Below are 16,589 nucleotides of genomic sequence, written 5' to 3'. Positions count from 1 at the left end.
GGAGGAATGGGGGCAGGAGCCGTAACGAGGGAAGCCGGGTCCTGCTCCCATTCCTGGACTTCTAGCAGGGTTAAGAATAGGACCAACAGGGCTCAGTTATACACAACAGGTACATGAACCAAACAGAGACGGCACAGCATGCAGCAATGTAGAAGGTACTCAACTAGAAAATAAGTCGGAGGGGAAAAGGTATGAACACGTAATCACTTTTATTTAAGATGAATAAGTGTCTTAGTTGAAACATCGATTGAGAGAATCTACATTATATATATTCTCCATTATTAATTATTTATATTCGTGGTGATGTTTTAGGGTCCTGTCAATCAAATAATCCACAGTCCAAGTGGTGGCAGTAATGCACTGAGATGATAGATCTCAGTCAACCGGCAAAAAAACAAAGAGGAATCAGATGGGACACTACTTGGCTGGCAATCATAAGCATTTAAAGAGTTAAGTTGAAGGGAGTTAAGGATTCTTAGACGCAAAGCCACTGAATGTTTTAGGGAAGAAACGCAATGGGCCTATCTCACAAAAATCGGAAATGACGTCACACCGGGTAAACATTCTTCCGGCGAAGTCATTTCAGCTGTTGACGTCAACACAAAAATGCAGCGTTTCTTCGCCACTTCCCTGGTGGGTTTTCCAAAATTACGATTCGAAGATGTGCAGAAGATTGTGGAGTCACACTCAGCAACACCATTGTCAAATATCATGGATTACTCGACCGGAAGTCCCTTTACCCGGTGAAGGCAAAATCGAACGCCGAACCAGGAAGTTGTGAGATAGGCCTGAGCGAAAGTCCTGAAGCAAACTCCTCCCCCTTTCGTTATGAAGGGACGTAAAGACGGCGCACAGGTGACGTCATCTACGTGTGCCAAATAAAAACCGGCGGGACTTATTCTGTCTGATTTTTCAGTTAATCAAAATATTGAATGCATCGTATACCACAAAAAAGGTAAAGTAGGAACATGACCGTCAGTTCTTTCTAATGTCGTAGCATGTGTTTACAAGAGCTGCTCCTCAGCAGGTTGTGGAGGCGCTACTGTTCTTTCTCTCGTTAGGATGGTCTTTTATAGAAGATGCATTCGATTTGAGACGGCCTGTAGGTTGATTCTTTCTGGTTTCAGTCCAGCAGTGCGGGAGAGATGACGCAGAGGAAGAGCTCGGGCAAACGGGTAGGACCTCTGAACCATTTCTGCATACTGGTTCCGTATAGGCCATACTTAATTCCTAAAGAGTACATACTCCAGCCATTTACTTCCTTGTTTCCGAACAGAGTCCCATTGTAGCAAATGGTCGGAAATACCGAGATGCTTTTGTTCTACAGAAGTTTTTACTTTGTTGTAACGCGTTTTTTTAAGTGACGGTCGGACCCTACGGAGTAAGATGGGTCTCTCTCCTTGGGAGTAAGATGGGTCTCAGACCCTGGCGGTCGGGGCTTATGGCTGTACGGTGATGTAGCCCCAGACCTGACCTGTTGTCCCGCGTTTCAGAGCTCCACTGCGGTGGAGGTGGAAGAAGACGACTCGATATTCACACAACCCACCACCTCCCAGGTCCAGAAAGGGATGGAGAAGCTGACCAAAGCTCAGATCGACGAAAAGGTGACACGTGCACAATATGTATATAATACAAATTTCTTGACCTTTATTGTTTTTCTAACCGTTGTTTCCTGCAGACCACCGAGCTGGTTCAGTATATCCTCATGAAAGACCAGAAAAAGATTCCAGTAAAGCGTGCCGGTAGTACGACCTCTTTGTGATAATGAGTTTAATATATTTTGATATGAAGCTGTTAACAAACAGGCTTGTGTTTCATGTACCAATGGCTTACCTTCTCCTTCTTTCCTTCTATGTAGACATTGTCAAAAATGTCCTGAAGGAATATAAGAATGTGTTCCAGGAGATCATGAATCGAGCGCAACAACGGTTTGAGCAGGTTGGTTGGAGCCGAAACAATTTGCCATCAAACCATTTTGTTTAGAACATTGTGACCCACAATGCAACTCATTTGGATGTGACGCATTGTATTACTCTCTTGGACAGGTCTTCGGGTTCAAGTTGGTGGAAATTGATGCCAAGAACCATGTATACATATTAATCAACAAGCTGGAGCCAGCGGAGGGGAGCGAGATGATGTGAGTGTTGGCCGTGCCTCCTCACTTATTGGTTTCTTCAGGCAGTGATGAGTGCCCGTTGGACTGAAAGGGTTCTGTTTGCATTCCCCTCATGTAGAAGTGGCAATCCCAAGACGGGTTTGCTCTTTGTGATCCTCAGCCTTGTGTATATGAAGGGGGGAGTCGTTCCAGAAGGTGAGGCTCCAGTGTTCACCTCCCATATCTAAAACTAGGCTATTGGTTTATTCTAACCTTGATCGCTGACTAAACAAGTCAATCTGCTCTAAAATAAACATTTTTCGTTTTATTCAGGCCTTGTCTGGAATACATTAAAAAAGATGAAAGTTGATCTTGGGTAAGACGGAGTGTGTGTGGACTAACATTCCTTGTTTTTCAATGAGATTATTTGCATTATGCCAATGACATTGTTCTGCTTTAGGGAAAGGCATCCAGAGTTTGGTGATGTGAAGAAATTGGTCACAGATGAGTTTGTGCGTCAAAGGTAAGGCCGTTTCCATAAAATCTTTATCCTAATCCCCTTTAGGTCAAAAGTATTGTCAAAATATTTTTGTAAAGACGGGTATTAATCGCAGTCCACCCTTTAATGTTTGAATGCTTTTGAAGTGGCAGTGTCTTGGTGTTGCCTCCACTGAACTAAGTCCTGTGTGGTTCTTTGTCCCCCCCCCCAGCCTCACTTCACACTGTATTGCATGTAGCTCAACGGACTATGACGCTTGTTTGGGGACCTCAAGGTTGTTGGTTCGAATCCCATTGGTGTGATCAGAGCCGGTTTCTCTCAGACCATAGATCCCGGTTTATACCACACCAAAGAGCAGAAGGAGAACAGAGAGTTTGGCATGTTCAGTAGAGTTGGTGGAACAGTGCTCCTCTGTACATCCCCGTACATTTAGAGACATTGGTTCACAGGACACACCGTGCCCCTCTACTGATGGCCAGTGTGGGCTGTGTTTGGCTTCGGTTATTTCAAATAGCCTTTTTTATCCAACTTCTGATTGTTGGATCAGCTGTTATAACTCGGGGGTTTGAGGAATTGTAACTGACGTTTCCACCGTGCAGAAAGAGGTATCTGAACTGGAATAAACCTGTAGACTCAAGTATATCTCTGTAAAGACGGAGTCATGCAAAACCGCATCGAGCTGTAGAAACACTGTAGTAAATATTCAAGGTGCTGGTTCGCCACAAGTTGGAGCGCATCAAGTCTGCGCGCATACAGCCTCCGCGCTGTATTCAAACATTCAGTCACGAGGAGATACAACCTTTTTAAAATGAGCAGGAATACTTTTTAATGTACAGTTAATAATTACATTTATCAAGGGGCTTTATTTAAAGCTACAAAAAGAATACAATAAAATAATAAATAAATAATTCAACGCAACTCTGACGTCCCCCAGCTGGTGGGGGGCTAATGACGTCATCGTTTGCGTTTCAGGCGTCCACACGAATCCTAACACGAAACCGCATAGTTCCGGATAGATTAGAAACCACCTCCGAGGGTGGTTTCAGAAATGTGCGGTTTCGGGCACCGGATCCACCGGCTCTGTCTGGACGGTCGACCGAAACGCACAAGACTTATGCAGTTTCACCAAAAAATCGGCTTTGTGTGGCCGGGGCCTCAGAGGCATCCAGGAGTTTTGTGCTCTTCCATCTGGAATACTCCTTGGCATGTTCCACTTTCCCTGCTGGGAACATTTGCATTCCCACCATGGCCCCCAGTTGCCATGGTGAATAATCCCCTGGGATGGAACATTTGCATTTCACACCTTGGGTCACCAGGTTAGATTGCTCGACGTCTTGCCTTCTATTCATGGGACAGTGTCTTTTCCTCTAAACCCCTGCCCATTGGTCCACACACTGAACCAATTTGGTCCAGTGCATTCTGAACCAATTTGGTCCAGTGTGTTGGCTGAAATTAAATATTATAAATAACATTAATTATATTGTATGTATGACTCTTCAATGCAGTGTCCCTGATGCATATCTGAATGCTGCTGTACCCTGTGCACCAGGTACCTGGAGTACACCAAGGTCCCCCACACCGAGCCAGTGAAGTACGTTTTCACCTGGGGCCAACGGGCCGAGGTTGAAGTGTCCAAAATCAAAATCCTTGAGTTCCTCGGCGAGGTGAGTGTGCTTTGGTCACTCGTGTTTTGACAGAGAATTCCTCCAAATAAAAATATAACTTATAGTTCATTGATTAAGCATCTGACCTGATGGTCAGTTTGATTCTTTTACTTGGGTGTCATAGTTTGTGGAAATGTCACTGAGTTGCAGTTAACGATCTGTGCTCAGAATTGCAGCAATACCACTTCACTTGTAGGCTAAACAGTGAAGACGTCTGCTACCCTTGTCCATAGAGTGTTGCCCCTATTTGTTGAGCAACAATTGTTTTAGTCCCATGACCTCTCTGGTTTCTGGGACACTAGCCTCTGCCGGATCCCAGATTAGTGGAACACGAATGGTCCGTCTGTGAAATCAATGTGCATTTCCGGTTGACTTTGAGAATGTATCGGTGATCGTTAGGGGCTGCTGTTGCTCTTTATATCATTAGATGTCCTTTAACACGGGAACATGTCTCTGTCCCAGCTCCATAGCCAGGACCCTCAGCACTGGAGTCAGCAGTACAAGGACGCCAGCAGTCAGCGGTCCTCCAGGGCCCCTCAGCCCAGCACCAGCTCCCAGTGTTGACTCACCCGACACCCTTTACCGTGGTTATTTCAGGCATAACCAAAGAATCATTTGTTCATACAAGGATAAAATGCCGGACATGTTCTTTACGAGAGATGGGGGGATTGTAATTGTTCAGCGATTAACGTTCACACTGAATGTTCTAAGGCATTGTATGTTTTATTAGTTCAAGGTGCCAGTTGTAAATATAATTTTTCATAAAATAAACCCTATTTGTGTATCTTTGCCTCAGTGATTGCTTTTAGTTTTTCTCACACACGCCACAGGGCTTTGTTGCACAGTACTGACGACATTAAACACAATGCCACACAATGGGAGGCTTGGCACACACTCAAAATATCACTTATGAATCTAAGACGTATACATTGAAGTGATCAAATAATGATGGAGGTCTACATCCTACTTGGTTGTGTACTTGACAACTACTTGGGAAGAGCTGTGATCACGTTCTGTTACAAACCAATGGGTATTAAGGACAACATCTTGAAGATCACCTCTTAATGACATTGACCCGCTCTAGTCTTAGTCTAGGTTCAGATTCGCAGCTGAACAAGTTTACATGTAAATGTTCTTAAGGATTCCTTTAAATTGCCTCTTGGGAAACCAAGATAAACCTGATCAGATATTCAGCTGCATTCAATATTGCATACATTAATTACACACTATTCACAAGTGCCACATTTGAACAATTCAGTGTAAGATTGAGGATTTGTTAAACCAACTGAGCCAAGGTTAAGGAAAATGGCTTAAATGAGGTAAGACAGTGAGTCCACAGTAAGCGTAGCTAGGCTAGACTGCATCATGGTGCATAGTGTTATGTACATTTGACTTGAGGCACACAGTGGTGTTGGGCAGTAGAAGGCCAACTTCCCCTACAAGTTTGATCCGAAGGGGATGGTGCTTTTAGTTAATTTGTACGATTTGAATTACATCTGTGTTGTACCTCCACACCCACAGATCCACTTTCGGACCACTTCATATTATGTATCATCTTGGAATGCACCTTTTTGTTCTTTAATACTCCCTTGTGATTTAAGTTGAATTTTAAACTAAACAGAAATTCTTTTTTTGTATAAATTGAACCAAAATGTCAGCTATTCTGACGGTTTCAAATCATGTGATGTGGGTCACTGTATTGGAAAACAGGAGTGAATTAAGGGAGGATGAGAGCGGATGGAGATAATTATGATGGATTTAGAGTATGCAAACAATATTGCTGGTATTCTGACCTGTGTGCCGCAAAGTGTCCATGTCTTATTGCTACACAGGAAACGGCCTTCTGGCCAGAGTACAGCATTATAAAGTGCGTTGCAAGAAGGCTGCCCTACTATAAGGTCTCACAGTAGTTCACGTTGGACTTCACTAACATGGCAACACTTGCAATAACTTATTAAAGAAAAAGGCTCTTGTTCCGTCTCCTGTCTCTGCTTCCCCGTGTCGGTCTAGATGTGGTCTGGTACGGTCTCCAGAGCCTCCTCTGGGTCTCGGTCCACCTCCACGTTCTGGAGCAGAAGAGACAAGGCAGCCGTTAACACACCTGGCTATAGTGGTGGTTGAGGAGCATACTGGTTGAAGACCTTACAAAGAGAGAGAGAGACAGCCAGATTCGTCACCTGTTGTGATGAGAGAAGGACCTCAAACTCCCCATAAACAGATTCATTCACTGGACACAATGATTGTACTATCACACATGTCCTCCATATTTTAACGGTTTATAGGAGGTACTGGAATAATATCCCACATTTTATGTATTGATTATTTAATAGTGTAGTATCTGATATGCATATATTTCGTATATAACGTTTTTATATTTTCACCGCTTTCATCCAGACAGACAGACAGACAAGAGAGAGTGATGGGGGGCGGGGCTGTTCCTCACCTCTGGTCGATCCCGGTGTGTGTTCACAGCCTCTATGTTGAGGAACAATGACTCCACTTTACAACCTGACGGGTCAAAGTCCTTAGATTAGGATGAGATGCACATGTGACTCATGGGCTAAGGCAAGGAAAACAGGTCAAAGTATGGATTGGGCTACACTGGTGTTGGTGAAGGTAAGGGAGCCAGCGCTCACCGTAGGCGACGGGCGTGAGCTTCAGGACCGTGTGCAGAGGACACTTGAGATAGGGCAGCTCACCTGAGGAACAGGTAGAGACACAACAACCTTCATATTGAACCAAAGCAACATACCCTATGGTTAACCGCAGTCAGCAAGCCTTCAGGGACCACCTTAGCTGGTGCGTCTACCTTGAGCTTGTGGAGAGGTGGGATATAGTGTGTTTAATACTGTCTCAGTGAGTAACAGTGATCTATGAATGCCATTTGGCGGAACGCATCATCCTTACCAATAACATGATGCATACATTCTTAACATTGGCCCCAGTATGAATCAAACAGTTGACAATTCGTAGTAATTCCCTTCTCTTCCAGTTCAGCTGGATATGATCCCAAAATCCCAGGCATTTGAGGATGTTAGCGTCTGTTGCTCTTACTAGCACTCTTGTCAAGGAAGTAGGCCAGCAGGCAGCGCATGACGGCCTGATGACAGATCACCAGAACGTTCTCCTGCCTCTCCAGCTCCATGATGACCGGCTCCAGGCGCTGCACCAGGTCTTCGTAGGACTGCAATCAACACATTGAGTGAACCTTACGACGCAAACGAGTTTCATTGCTTGTTCAAACGTATATTGACACAGGTTCACCGCAAGAGACTTGAACCTTGTCCTTATACTTTCCACACAGGTTCTAAGCATCAGGGGGCTAGTGAGAGAGTGTGACAGTGGTGATAATAAGGGCTTTTTATGGTTCCCGCAACGCAAGGGGGTTACGGACCCCTTGCGTCCTTGCGGACCCCTCCTTGCGTCCACCGCAAGGGCCGGATGTGCACCTCCCAAAAATCGTAACCTTCCGTCGAGGCTACGCAGCAGCTAGGGCCGTGATTGGTCCGCTGACTAAAACCCGACGCAGAACCGTAAAGGTTCACGACTGCGTTGGAGCGTCTGCGTTGGAGCGTCTGCGTAGTCATTGCTTGGTGGGAACGCGGGACCATAAAAAGGCCTTTACAGCGGTGTTCAGAGGCTGGTTGTAAGCCCGTGGTCAGACAGCCTTACCTCTCCTTTGGGATAGCGGTAGCGGTACTTGTCTTGGTCCCTCAGGGCAAACTCCTCTGGGTAATGCTCTTGGATCTCCTCATACGTCATATCTTCACACACACCCTGAGTGAGCACAGTGACAAAAACGAAAACCTGCTTGTCCTTTTATTCTTAACACCACGTGATCTTGTTCCCTGCTCATCTCAAAGCGAACGCTAAATGGAACGCGATGCAGCGGTTCACAGAAACGTCACGCACAAACCCGACAGCCTACTGAAGCAGACGCCGATCTAAGGACTCACGGCGTCTATCTCATTGAGGGCCTTCCACTGCTCGTACGGGACCCCAAGGGCCTCGGCCGTCTGGATGGTCCTCTTCATGTGGCTGGTCCACACCTTCAGATCGCTGATGTTCTGGTCCTGCATGTAGGTGCACAGGGCACTGGCAAACTGACAGGCCCAAACAGCAGGGAGGAGTTATTATGGGATACACAGAGGGACACTTTCTGAACATACTTTCTGAACACTTTCTGAACGTATGGACCCCCCCCCCCCCCCCGCCGCCCCCCGCCCTAGACGTGGTCCGGTCGGGGCCCTTACCCCGGCGCCGTTCGGCGACAGCCCCGAGTCGCCCCCGATGCGTCCCAGCAGGTTGAGCTCGCTCTCCCCGTGGCGGCTCAGGTAGATGGAGCGCGGCGTGACGTGGATGTTCATGAGGTAGTACACGATGCGGCTCTGGATGTGGTCCTGGATGCGGTTCACCAGGTACCTGCTGCCCACGTTGAAGATCTTGATGTAGGACAGGTTTCTGTCGGACCAAAATACAAGAAGTGAGTGCAAGCAGTGCCATGACGTACAACATGCAATAAATAGGACGGGTGGGAGGGGGTGGCTATGCAGTCTAGGTGAACTCTGAAATAGTCAATTCAGCTGGAAAACTAAGAGACGACTATTGTCATTGTGCTGGCCTCCCCCGCCTCCTCATTATAGTAGATCTAAAAGGCTGGCTCATCTTCAAACGTCTAATAGGTGTGGGGTGAGTGATCCTGTGTGTTGAGAGGGTCCTGAGAGGTCACCTGTCCCGGTCGTCGTCCAGGGGGGTGTAGGAAAGCTTGTAGCACTCGATCCTCTTCAGGAAGTCTGCCACGGCCTCCTCTTTGTCACAGTCCACATAGTCCGGACTGCTCAGCTTCACTTGCTGCGTGGGAAAGGAAGAGTAAAGTTATTGTCACCACAGTTGAAGGCTGTTCTCAACAATCTCTCAAATGTATATCTTTCTGATATCCGCTTTGAAAATAAAAAATGAAATATTTTTTTATTAGATTTATAAATTGTATGTATTTTATATTATAGTTTATTAGGGTTTAATAAAGGAAGTGAAATCTTTTGCTGCCCAAAACAACAGGACAGCAATCTTATGCGTTTTTGGATAACCAAAGGAGAAATAGAGGCAGACCAAGGCCATCTGGTAGCAGACAATAGTCACTGAGACTCAGTGAGGCTCCAGAGTCAAGGTCAATTGATTTTAATTTTGGCAATATGAAAAGCATGCTAGTAATGTCCTATAGAAAGGCATGACCTAGGACAGGACACTAACAAACTCTGACTCATTGATGTCTGAGACCACAGGGCCATGATAAGCAACCTGTAGACGACATTGAGGATGATAACCTTGCTCAAGTTCTTCCACTTCTTCATGACCCTAACACTAACACAAAGGATGTGAAATAGATCCAGTTCATTCATGGTCCGTGGATGAAGGCTGGATCTTGTTGTGCCTAGCTGCGTGCTCAGCTGTTTAATACCCAGCTTCTTCCCCTGACGGCTGCGTGAGCTCCATCTGTAAGAGGCCCTGCTGTGTCCCCGTTCCCCCAATCTGCTGCAGCCATAACAGCCAGCCCCCTGGGTCCCACCTCAAGGTGAGGGAGTGACCGTCCACCTCACCACGCGTCACACACATGAGACACACACACACTGACTCACTTTAATGTTCTCAGCGATGATTTGAGGATCTTCACATATCGACTCAACAAAGAAAACCTGCGGAAATAGGAGAGGAGAAACAGAGCTCTCAGAAACGATGACACAAATGAGGTCCATAAGGCCTGGGACACGGTATCAATCAGGGACAGGAGAGAGATCAATGCTATAATCATCACAACATGTCTAATCAACAAAAGCAGCTTTGATTTCCTTTAACCACCTCCATGCATCACAGAGACGCTCAGGCATGATCTTGTAATGAAAATCAAGAGGCCGACAAGATACAATAGAAAGCTACAGCAGCAGAAGAGGCTGGACGTGACAGTTTGAACAAACTTGCTATGGATATATGGATCAAACATAATCCCCTGTGAACTAATACACTAAAGCCTACTAGTGTTACGGTCAAGACAGCCAAGTTGACATTGGGAAATCATTAACCTCACTGTCTAAAATATTCTTGGAAAATATCCTTAAACATTATTTTTGTTAAATGAAGGGTAGGCTATTATTTAGGAGCATTTTTTGCTGCATTAGTTTATTATCCTTACATCCCTACAGCAATCAATAAATCAAATGCTCTAACAAAATCTTTCCGGTGGCTGTGGCTATCACAGGCATGTAATCGAACTATCAATTCCTTCGGCCCTAATGAAATGATTGGAAGGCTGACTTTTCCGTCTACCTGCCTGCATGCGAGCACTCTGCCGTGAACTCATTGCACCTTACGGAAGTCTTCCACAAGGCTAAGGAGACCTTTGGGTACAGCTAGCTAGCTACTCTCATGTTTTGGGGGAGTGGCTTTAATTTGGGTTCTCCCTCTTCTTTCCTACCTTACCTTCAAACAATAGCATTAATTAAAATATGCTTGCAAACCTTGTATCCATTCTCCTTGGCAAAGCTCAGGATGACCTCTCGGCGCTCCTGGGTGGTGTTGGTCGCGTCGAACACCTGAAGAGAGGCAAAAACCGGACGTGGAACCACTGTCGTTTGTCCAGATCTGATGCTGAAGAAACAACTGTTGCCTTTGGTCACGTGTCGATATCCCGTGGGACTATATGTTGACTTACCCTTACTCTAGGCAACATGTGACAAAACCATCAGACCTCTCAATACATTCTGCGGCGGCTTCTTAACACAGTGATTATGACCGATGGGAGAGAGCGATGGGAAAGAAGCGCATACAGTATGGGGGTATGGGGATGCCGTGTATATTTGAGTGGATTGACGAAGTATACGCACTTACCGCCACCTGTCCTTCTTGTCTGTTAAAGTAGGAACACACGTCTCTCAGGGCCGAGATGGCACAGGCTCTGCACTCATGGAAGGAAAGGAACATATCAGATCCTTTTCAGATAGGCATCACCCCAGGACAGACACAGGTGTCATAATACTAATTATGATTCTACTCCAGGGGCAGCCACCGAAAGTAGTGAAGACTCTGCCCTGGTTCGTAAAAGAGCAGAACCATGATTAGTGTTGTAAGGAACACCTAATTTAGTACTAATGTTTACACATTTAATTGGTCTCTAACTGAAGTAGGGCATAAATTCCAAGACCATATGGAATCTATCATGTTCATATTTCTCAAGAATTGGCCAATCCATTGATTTTCCCATACTTGCGTATCTTCATGGCCTCTTCATTGTCGGGTTTGAAGAATTCATAACTGTTGTAGGAACGTGTTGCGTCTCTTCTATACTGCCCTACATTGAACACTGAGCAACAATACAGATATTTTTAGAACAGTTAGTTACCAGATATAATCTACTTTCATGTAATCAGCACACAAAACTGAAGCATATCCTTCATGACTGAAAGTGTAGTGTACGGAAGAGGATTAGGGCCACATGGGATTCTTTTTTGGAATTCTGAGTTAAAACTCATAATTCTGAGAATGAAGTCAAAATTCTGAGAATACATTCAAAATTCAGAGATAAGATTCAGAACTCTGACATTATTCTCAGAATTCTTAATTGAACTGATCATGATCCCACGCTACTTTACGGAGTCATCAAAGTATGTATTTTGTTGTTGTTAAACACATCAAGAAATCATGTTAAACAAAGTATGAATATATTAACCATGACTGTGCAGTAGGCCAACAGGTTTTGGCCAGTGAGTTTTTTGCCTAATAAAATACGTAATATCAGAGTTAAAGATATCAATCTATTTTTGACATGATAAAAAATAAAATGTATTTGACTTTCAATGCTGTTTTAAAATGAGCCCAGCATGTTGTGTAATATCCTGTCACCAAGTTTGACCCAGTCAGATGATGAGCTCTACCCTTCAGGATGTGTGCTCATGAAGCAGGACATGTGAAAGAAACTCTGTTTCTCCGAGAAGATTGTAAATCCCTTGGGTTTCAGCGCAACACAAGCGCTGAAGATGTAGACTCATACTTCCTTTGCGCTTATGACCTGTTTATGATTTGTTGCATGATGGCAGTAAGATCCGTTCAGAGTCTACCTTTAGATTTGAGTGACAGTGAAAGCTTGTGTTCCCAGGAGCCAGACTGTACTTGTCAACCGTGGTGAATACCTCTGGTGGGAACCCCGATCCAGTTGAGGTATCTGGTAAGCTTCTTTGAGATGTAGGTCTTCCCCCTGGCGGGTAAGCCCACCAGTACAATCATGGTGGGGGAGTTGGTGAACTGAGGCACGGACGCTGAAACACAGCAAAGCAACAGAGAGAGGAGGACATTTTTACATTGCCTCATTTATCTGTCTTCCATTGATAACATGTCAGTGTTTTTATGGCAATGTAATCAATGTGAATAACACACACACACACACACACGTGCGCGCCCGCGCACACACACACACACACACACACACACACACACACACACACACACACACACACACACACACACACACACACACACACACACACACACGAGCCCTGGGGTGAACAGCCTGGTGCACAGTGTCCCGGTCAGGGCCACTGTGTCCCAGTCAGCCTACGCACTCCAATACACGTCCACAAACAGACCTTGGACACTGAGGATCTGCTCAGCTTAACAACAATTTAACTGATTCACCGCTGGGAGAGATTTGAAAAGTTGGTGACATGTTGCTATGCATCAGAAACAGCTTGCGTTTAAAGTAGTTGTGTAAGTGCGTGCCTACATGTGTTCATACTCACAGCCTCTGCGGCGTAGTAACCTGCTGGTCACATTGGGGACCCAGATCTTCTGCAGAGGATTCTGAGTCAGTCGGGCCTCTCTCCCAGACATAGCTGTCTCGGGCGGGTGAGGTGTGGGAGTGTGTTTGATTTTCTAAAGTCTGGCTTTGTGTGAGTGTGTGAGTTTGTGCGTTTGTGTGGCTGCTGAACGAGGTGTCGCTCCTGAATGCACGGGCAGGGCAGGTGAGGGTGCTGGGTTTTTAAACCTTCGAGTGTGGGATGTTGGGGAGGAGATTCCCACCAATAGCTGACTCACTGAATGAGTCGACGCGGTTGGCTGGTCGCCGAAGATGGGACCGTTCTAATTGGACCGGTAAAGTGTCAGTCAGCTGCGAATCAGAGGTTTACTCCCCCGGGACTCTAATCAGGGACACATGCAGGTGACCGAGTTTAACCTGAGTGTTGTAACATCCAGAGTACATGGGGTTACCCACACCAAGGGGATGTATTCATGTGATGCAGTATTAAAGTGTTAGTGTGTGCTACTAAAATGGTCAGAAGGCACAATAGACATTTGATGTGTCAGTGTCAGCCTGTCCGTGCAGGGGAGGTCTCTACAGACTTCCTGTAAAGGGGCTTTAACAATTATCATTTGACTGCTAGCATCTGACCAATCAAGGAGTCTCTTTCCCGGCTTGGTGCAGGGAATGCATCTGTGTTTGACTTCTAACTAATCTGTAACAATTTGTTATAATTGATTTACTTTTTTTTATGTTTTAGAATGTTGTATATTATTATGCATACATAAATAAATACTCATTCATCAAATGTTGCAGGATGTAAGATAAGATTCCATCTTACTATCTTCTGCTATAAAAGGTTACTGCTTGCTACAATGTCATTAGAATACATTTTATGTTTAATTCATCATTGACCTTAAAATGTGTTAGAATGTCTTACCAAGCCATATATCACATTTCATAGACTACTATGGAAAACACACATAAAATGTGGCATTCTTTGTTTTAAGGCATGCCTGTTTTATGTAAGTTTTATCAGATGTATTATTTGGCGATTAAAAACATTATTAGGTAGGCTATTCAAATTTGCCAACAATATTTGTATCACCGGTAAGCATGCCTCCAAAAAGTTTGGTGCCGAAATTGCCATAGGGGGCGCTATAATTCATTATCAAAGTTCAACGATGGGCAAGGCTGATGCATTACAAATTCTGACAATGGCATGTTATTTCGCATGTTGAACATTTTTGCCGTTTGGACCCATAATTTCCGTCAGGATCGAAAATTTAGTTCACATGAGCTATGGAATAGTCTGGTCAGTTTTTTTGATTTTGGCATATTCTAGATATGCAAATAAGCGAACGTTCATCAACCATAAGTATAGAAGTTAGAAAACCTTGAACCTTCTCGTGCACGTAGAGGGCACATCCCCAGTGTCGATCATCTCATTCCATGGCGTCACAGTGAGAAGTTCCTCATATCATAAGTGCAATGAACCAGTTCGCCTATAATTTCACAAATAAACGGCATCTACTATTGAATCAGTGTCTGTGGGTTTCTTTGTGCACTTGTCCCTTGGAATATGAGGAGAACAAAATACATCTTATCCCAAGCCACCAGCACACACACGCACACACACACACACACACACACACACACACACACACACACACACACACACACACACACACACACACACACACACACACACACACACACACACACACACACACACACACACACACAATGGAGCAACCTTTACTATAGTCAAACTTTACTCGGCCACCATGTGCCATTTTAGTCTTCTGTTCTTGGCAACATGAGACAGAGAGGGGAAGTGGAGAGAGACTGTTCTTCTTTGGTCTATAAGTCAATGGTTCAAACACTGCATTCATTCCCCGCTCACCTGAGCTCTCACTGCGGAGGCGCCGCCGTATGAACGCTCTGCTGGGGTCCATGTCGGCTCTCTATAGACACGAGGCGGAGGGTCTTCTCAAGGGGTCGCGCTTTGCTGCCGTACTGGCTGTCTCTGCAGACCCTCCGTCCCCAGACATCTGATACCCACAGGCACTGCCCGACTGGGAGTATGCATGGGGATAGGCTAGATCTACACTCGCCCACAGAGTTTAAAGCACCGGTTATATAGGCCAATACTAACAATAGTTCGCCTAGATGTACCAATTCCCAGTCGTAGAGCACGAAGTGACATGACATCGTGGAGCCTCCGAACATCAGGCAAAAAAACTGTGCCGGATCAAATAGGAGAAAATCACAACAACTCTCTCTCTCTCTCTCTCTCTCTCTCTCTCTCTCTCTCTCTCTCTCTCTCTCTCTCTCTCTCTCTCTCTCTCTCTCTCTCTCTCTCTCTCTCTCTCTCTCTCTCTCTCTCTCTCTCTCTCTCTCTCTCTCTCTCGCTCTCTCTCCCCTCTCCCCTCTCCCCCCCCTCTCCCCTCTCTCCCCCCCGCCCCCCCCCCCCCCCCCCCCCCACACACACACACACACACACACACACACACACACACACACACACACACACACACACACACACACACACACACACACACACACACACACACACACACACGCACGCATCCACCAAGCGATAGAGAAACGGATATCAGACTAATGGGAAGCAGGGTAGCCTTGATCTATTCTACCGTGTGCGGTGACAGACGTGTGTGACTGAAGCTAACCCGGGCTGTAACCCGGTCGGCCTGCGGTCATCCATCCCAGAACACACGCTCCCTCTGCAGCCTGTGTCGCTGTCACTCACCTAGTGGCCGCTGGAAGCGCGACGTCCTTCCCGCGCCCCCCTCTTGCGTCACCTCGGTCATCGTCTGGATCTATTTCGGTGTTTGATCAGGTTGTCCCACTTAAAGCCGAGGCTGTGTTAAAAAAATGGTCCATTCGGGATATTATGCCTCCGTCTGCCTCCTCTGGTTTATTATTCCATCCTCTGGACGGCTGTGACCCACCGACTACGTCAAAGAAATTCGTCAACAAGCTTAACCCCTCAGTGGCAAATTCGTTTTCACTCCTTGGCGGTTTCCTCCTTTTTGTGACCGCGGACGGTCTCCCCGTGACAGCTTTACCTGCCCCGCCCGGTGACTCCAGGTTCAATAGTGCAATGATCTTTATTCTAGCTCTTTAGAAATAGGAAATAGGTGGGACGATTAACTCACTGCGTTGCATTTTTAACCTTTGTATATTTGTTACACACGCTCGGAGGGCAATAGAAATAGTTGGATATTGTATTGAATGGTGAAGTTCCAGGTACAAATTAGAGGTACGTTAAGTGGCCGACCTGCCTCACCGCATTCCACCCGTCCTTACCTCAAACGGGACCAGTCCCCGGGTATCCTCTTACACTGACACGCACAAACATGTATGCTTCTTACTCACATTCAAGACAAGCAAGTCAGGTTGCAGGTACACACACAAAGACACAAAGACGCACGCACGCACGCACGCACGCACACACACACACACACACACACACACACACACACACACACACACACACACACACACACACACACACACACA

At 45.8% G+C, this 16,589-nt stretch overlaps 2 protein-coding genes across 5 annotated transcripts; one reads left to right on the top strand and one right to left on the bottom strand.

Moving 5' to 3' along the window:
• The first annotated feature begins 784 nt into the window (after positions 1-784).
• ndnl2 (necdin-like 2) lies at positions 785-5,042 on the top strand. Its single transcript, XM_060056260.1, has 11 exons — positions 785-955; positions 1,128-1,175; positions 1,494-1,604; positions 1,679-1,742; positions 1,859-1,938; positions 2,046-2,137; positions 2,235-2,311; positions 2,429-2,471; positions 2,556-2,618; positions 4,144-4,258; positions 4,721-5,042. Exons 2-11 carry the CDS (start codon positions 1,146-1,148, stop codon positions 4,820-4,822), a joined length of 777 nt encoding a protein of 258 aa, XP_059912243.1. The 5' UTR covers positions 785-955; positions 1,128-1,145; the 3' UTR covers positions 4,823-5,042.
• LOC132460863 (6-phosphofructo-2-kinase/fructose-2,6-bisphosphatase-like) lies at positions 4,963-16,125 on the bottom strand. Of its 4 annotated transcripts, none has more exons than XM_060055818.1 (14): positions 15,817-16,125; positions 12,439-12,564; positions 11,516-11,612; positions 11,141-11,207; positions 10,771-10,845; positions 9,895-9,951; positions 8,988-9,109; positions 8,512-8,719; positions 8,215-8,361; positions 7,931-8,035; positions 7,313-7,442; positions 6,895-6,957; positions 6,702-6,766; positions 4,963-6,324 (listed from the first exon to the last, which is right to left on the bottom strand). In XM_060055818.1, exons 1-14 carry the CDS (start codon positions 15,875-15,877, stop codon positions 6,265-6,267), a joined length of 1,383 nt encoding a protein of 460 aa, XP_059911801.1. In that variant the 5' UTR covers positions 15,878-16,125; the 3' UTR covers positions 4,963-6,264. The 4 variants fall into 4 exon arrangements, with proteins under 4 accessions (XP_059911801.1, XP_059911809.1, XP_059911792.1 ...); XM_060055826.1 differs by lacking the exon at positions 15,817-16,125 and adding an exon at positions 14,950-15,274; XM_060055809.1 differs by lacking the exon at positions 15,817-16,125 and adding an exon at positions 13,045-13,645.
• Between the last annotated feature and the right edge of the window lie 464 nt (positions 16,126-16,589).

Source organism: Gadus macrocephalus, chromosome 1 (assembly GCF_031168955.1).
Source record: "Gadus macrocephalus chromosome 1, ASM3116895v1".
Classification (NCBI taxonomy): Eukaryota; Metazoa; Chordata; class Actinopteri; order Gadiformes; family Gadidae; genus Gadus; species Gadus macrocephalus.
Note: the sequence above shows the minus strand (reverse complement) of the source record. Positions and strands in the feature narration are given on the sequence as shown.

Coding starts and splice junctions, on each gene's coding strand:
- LOC132460863 (XM_060055809.1), bottom strand. CDS start 13,135: ATGTCTGGGAGAGAGGCCCGACTGACTCAGAATCCTCTGCAGAAGATC. Junction 8,720..8,987: donor CTGGACGACGACCGGGACAG/GTGACCTCTCAG, acceptor TTGGTCCGACAG/AAACCTGTCCTACATCAAGA. Junction 8,362..8,511: donor TGTCGCCGAACGGCGCCGGG/GTAAGGGCCCCG, acceptor TGGGCCTGTCAG/TTTGCCAGTGCCCTGTGCAC.
- ndnl2 (XM_060056260.1), top strand. CDS start 1,146: ATGACGCAGAGGAAGAGCTCGGGCAAACGG. Junction 2,312..2,428: donor GGGGGGAGTCGTTCCAGAAG/GTGAGGCTCCAG, acceptor CGTTTTATTCAG/GCCTTGTCTGGAATACATTA. Junction 4,259..4,720: donor TCCTTGAGTTCCTCGGCGAG/GTGAGTGTGCTT, acceptor TCTCTGTCCCAG/CTCCATAGCCAGGACCCTCA.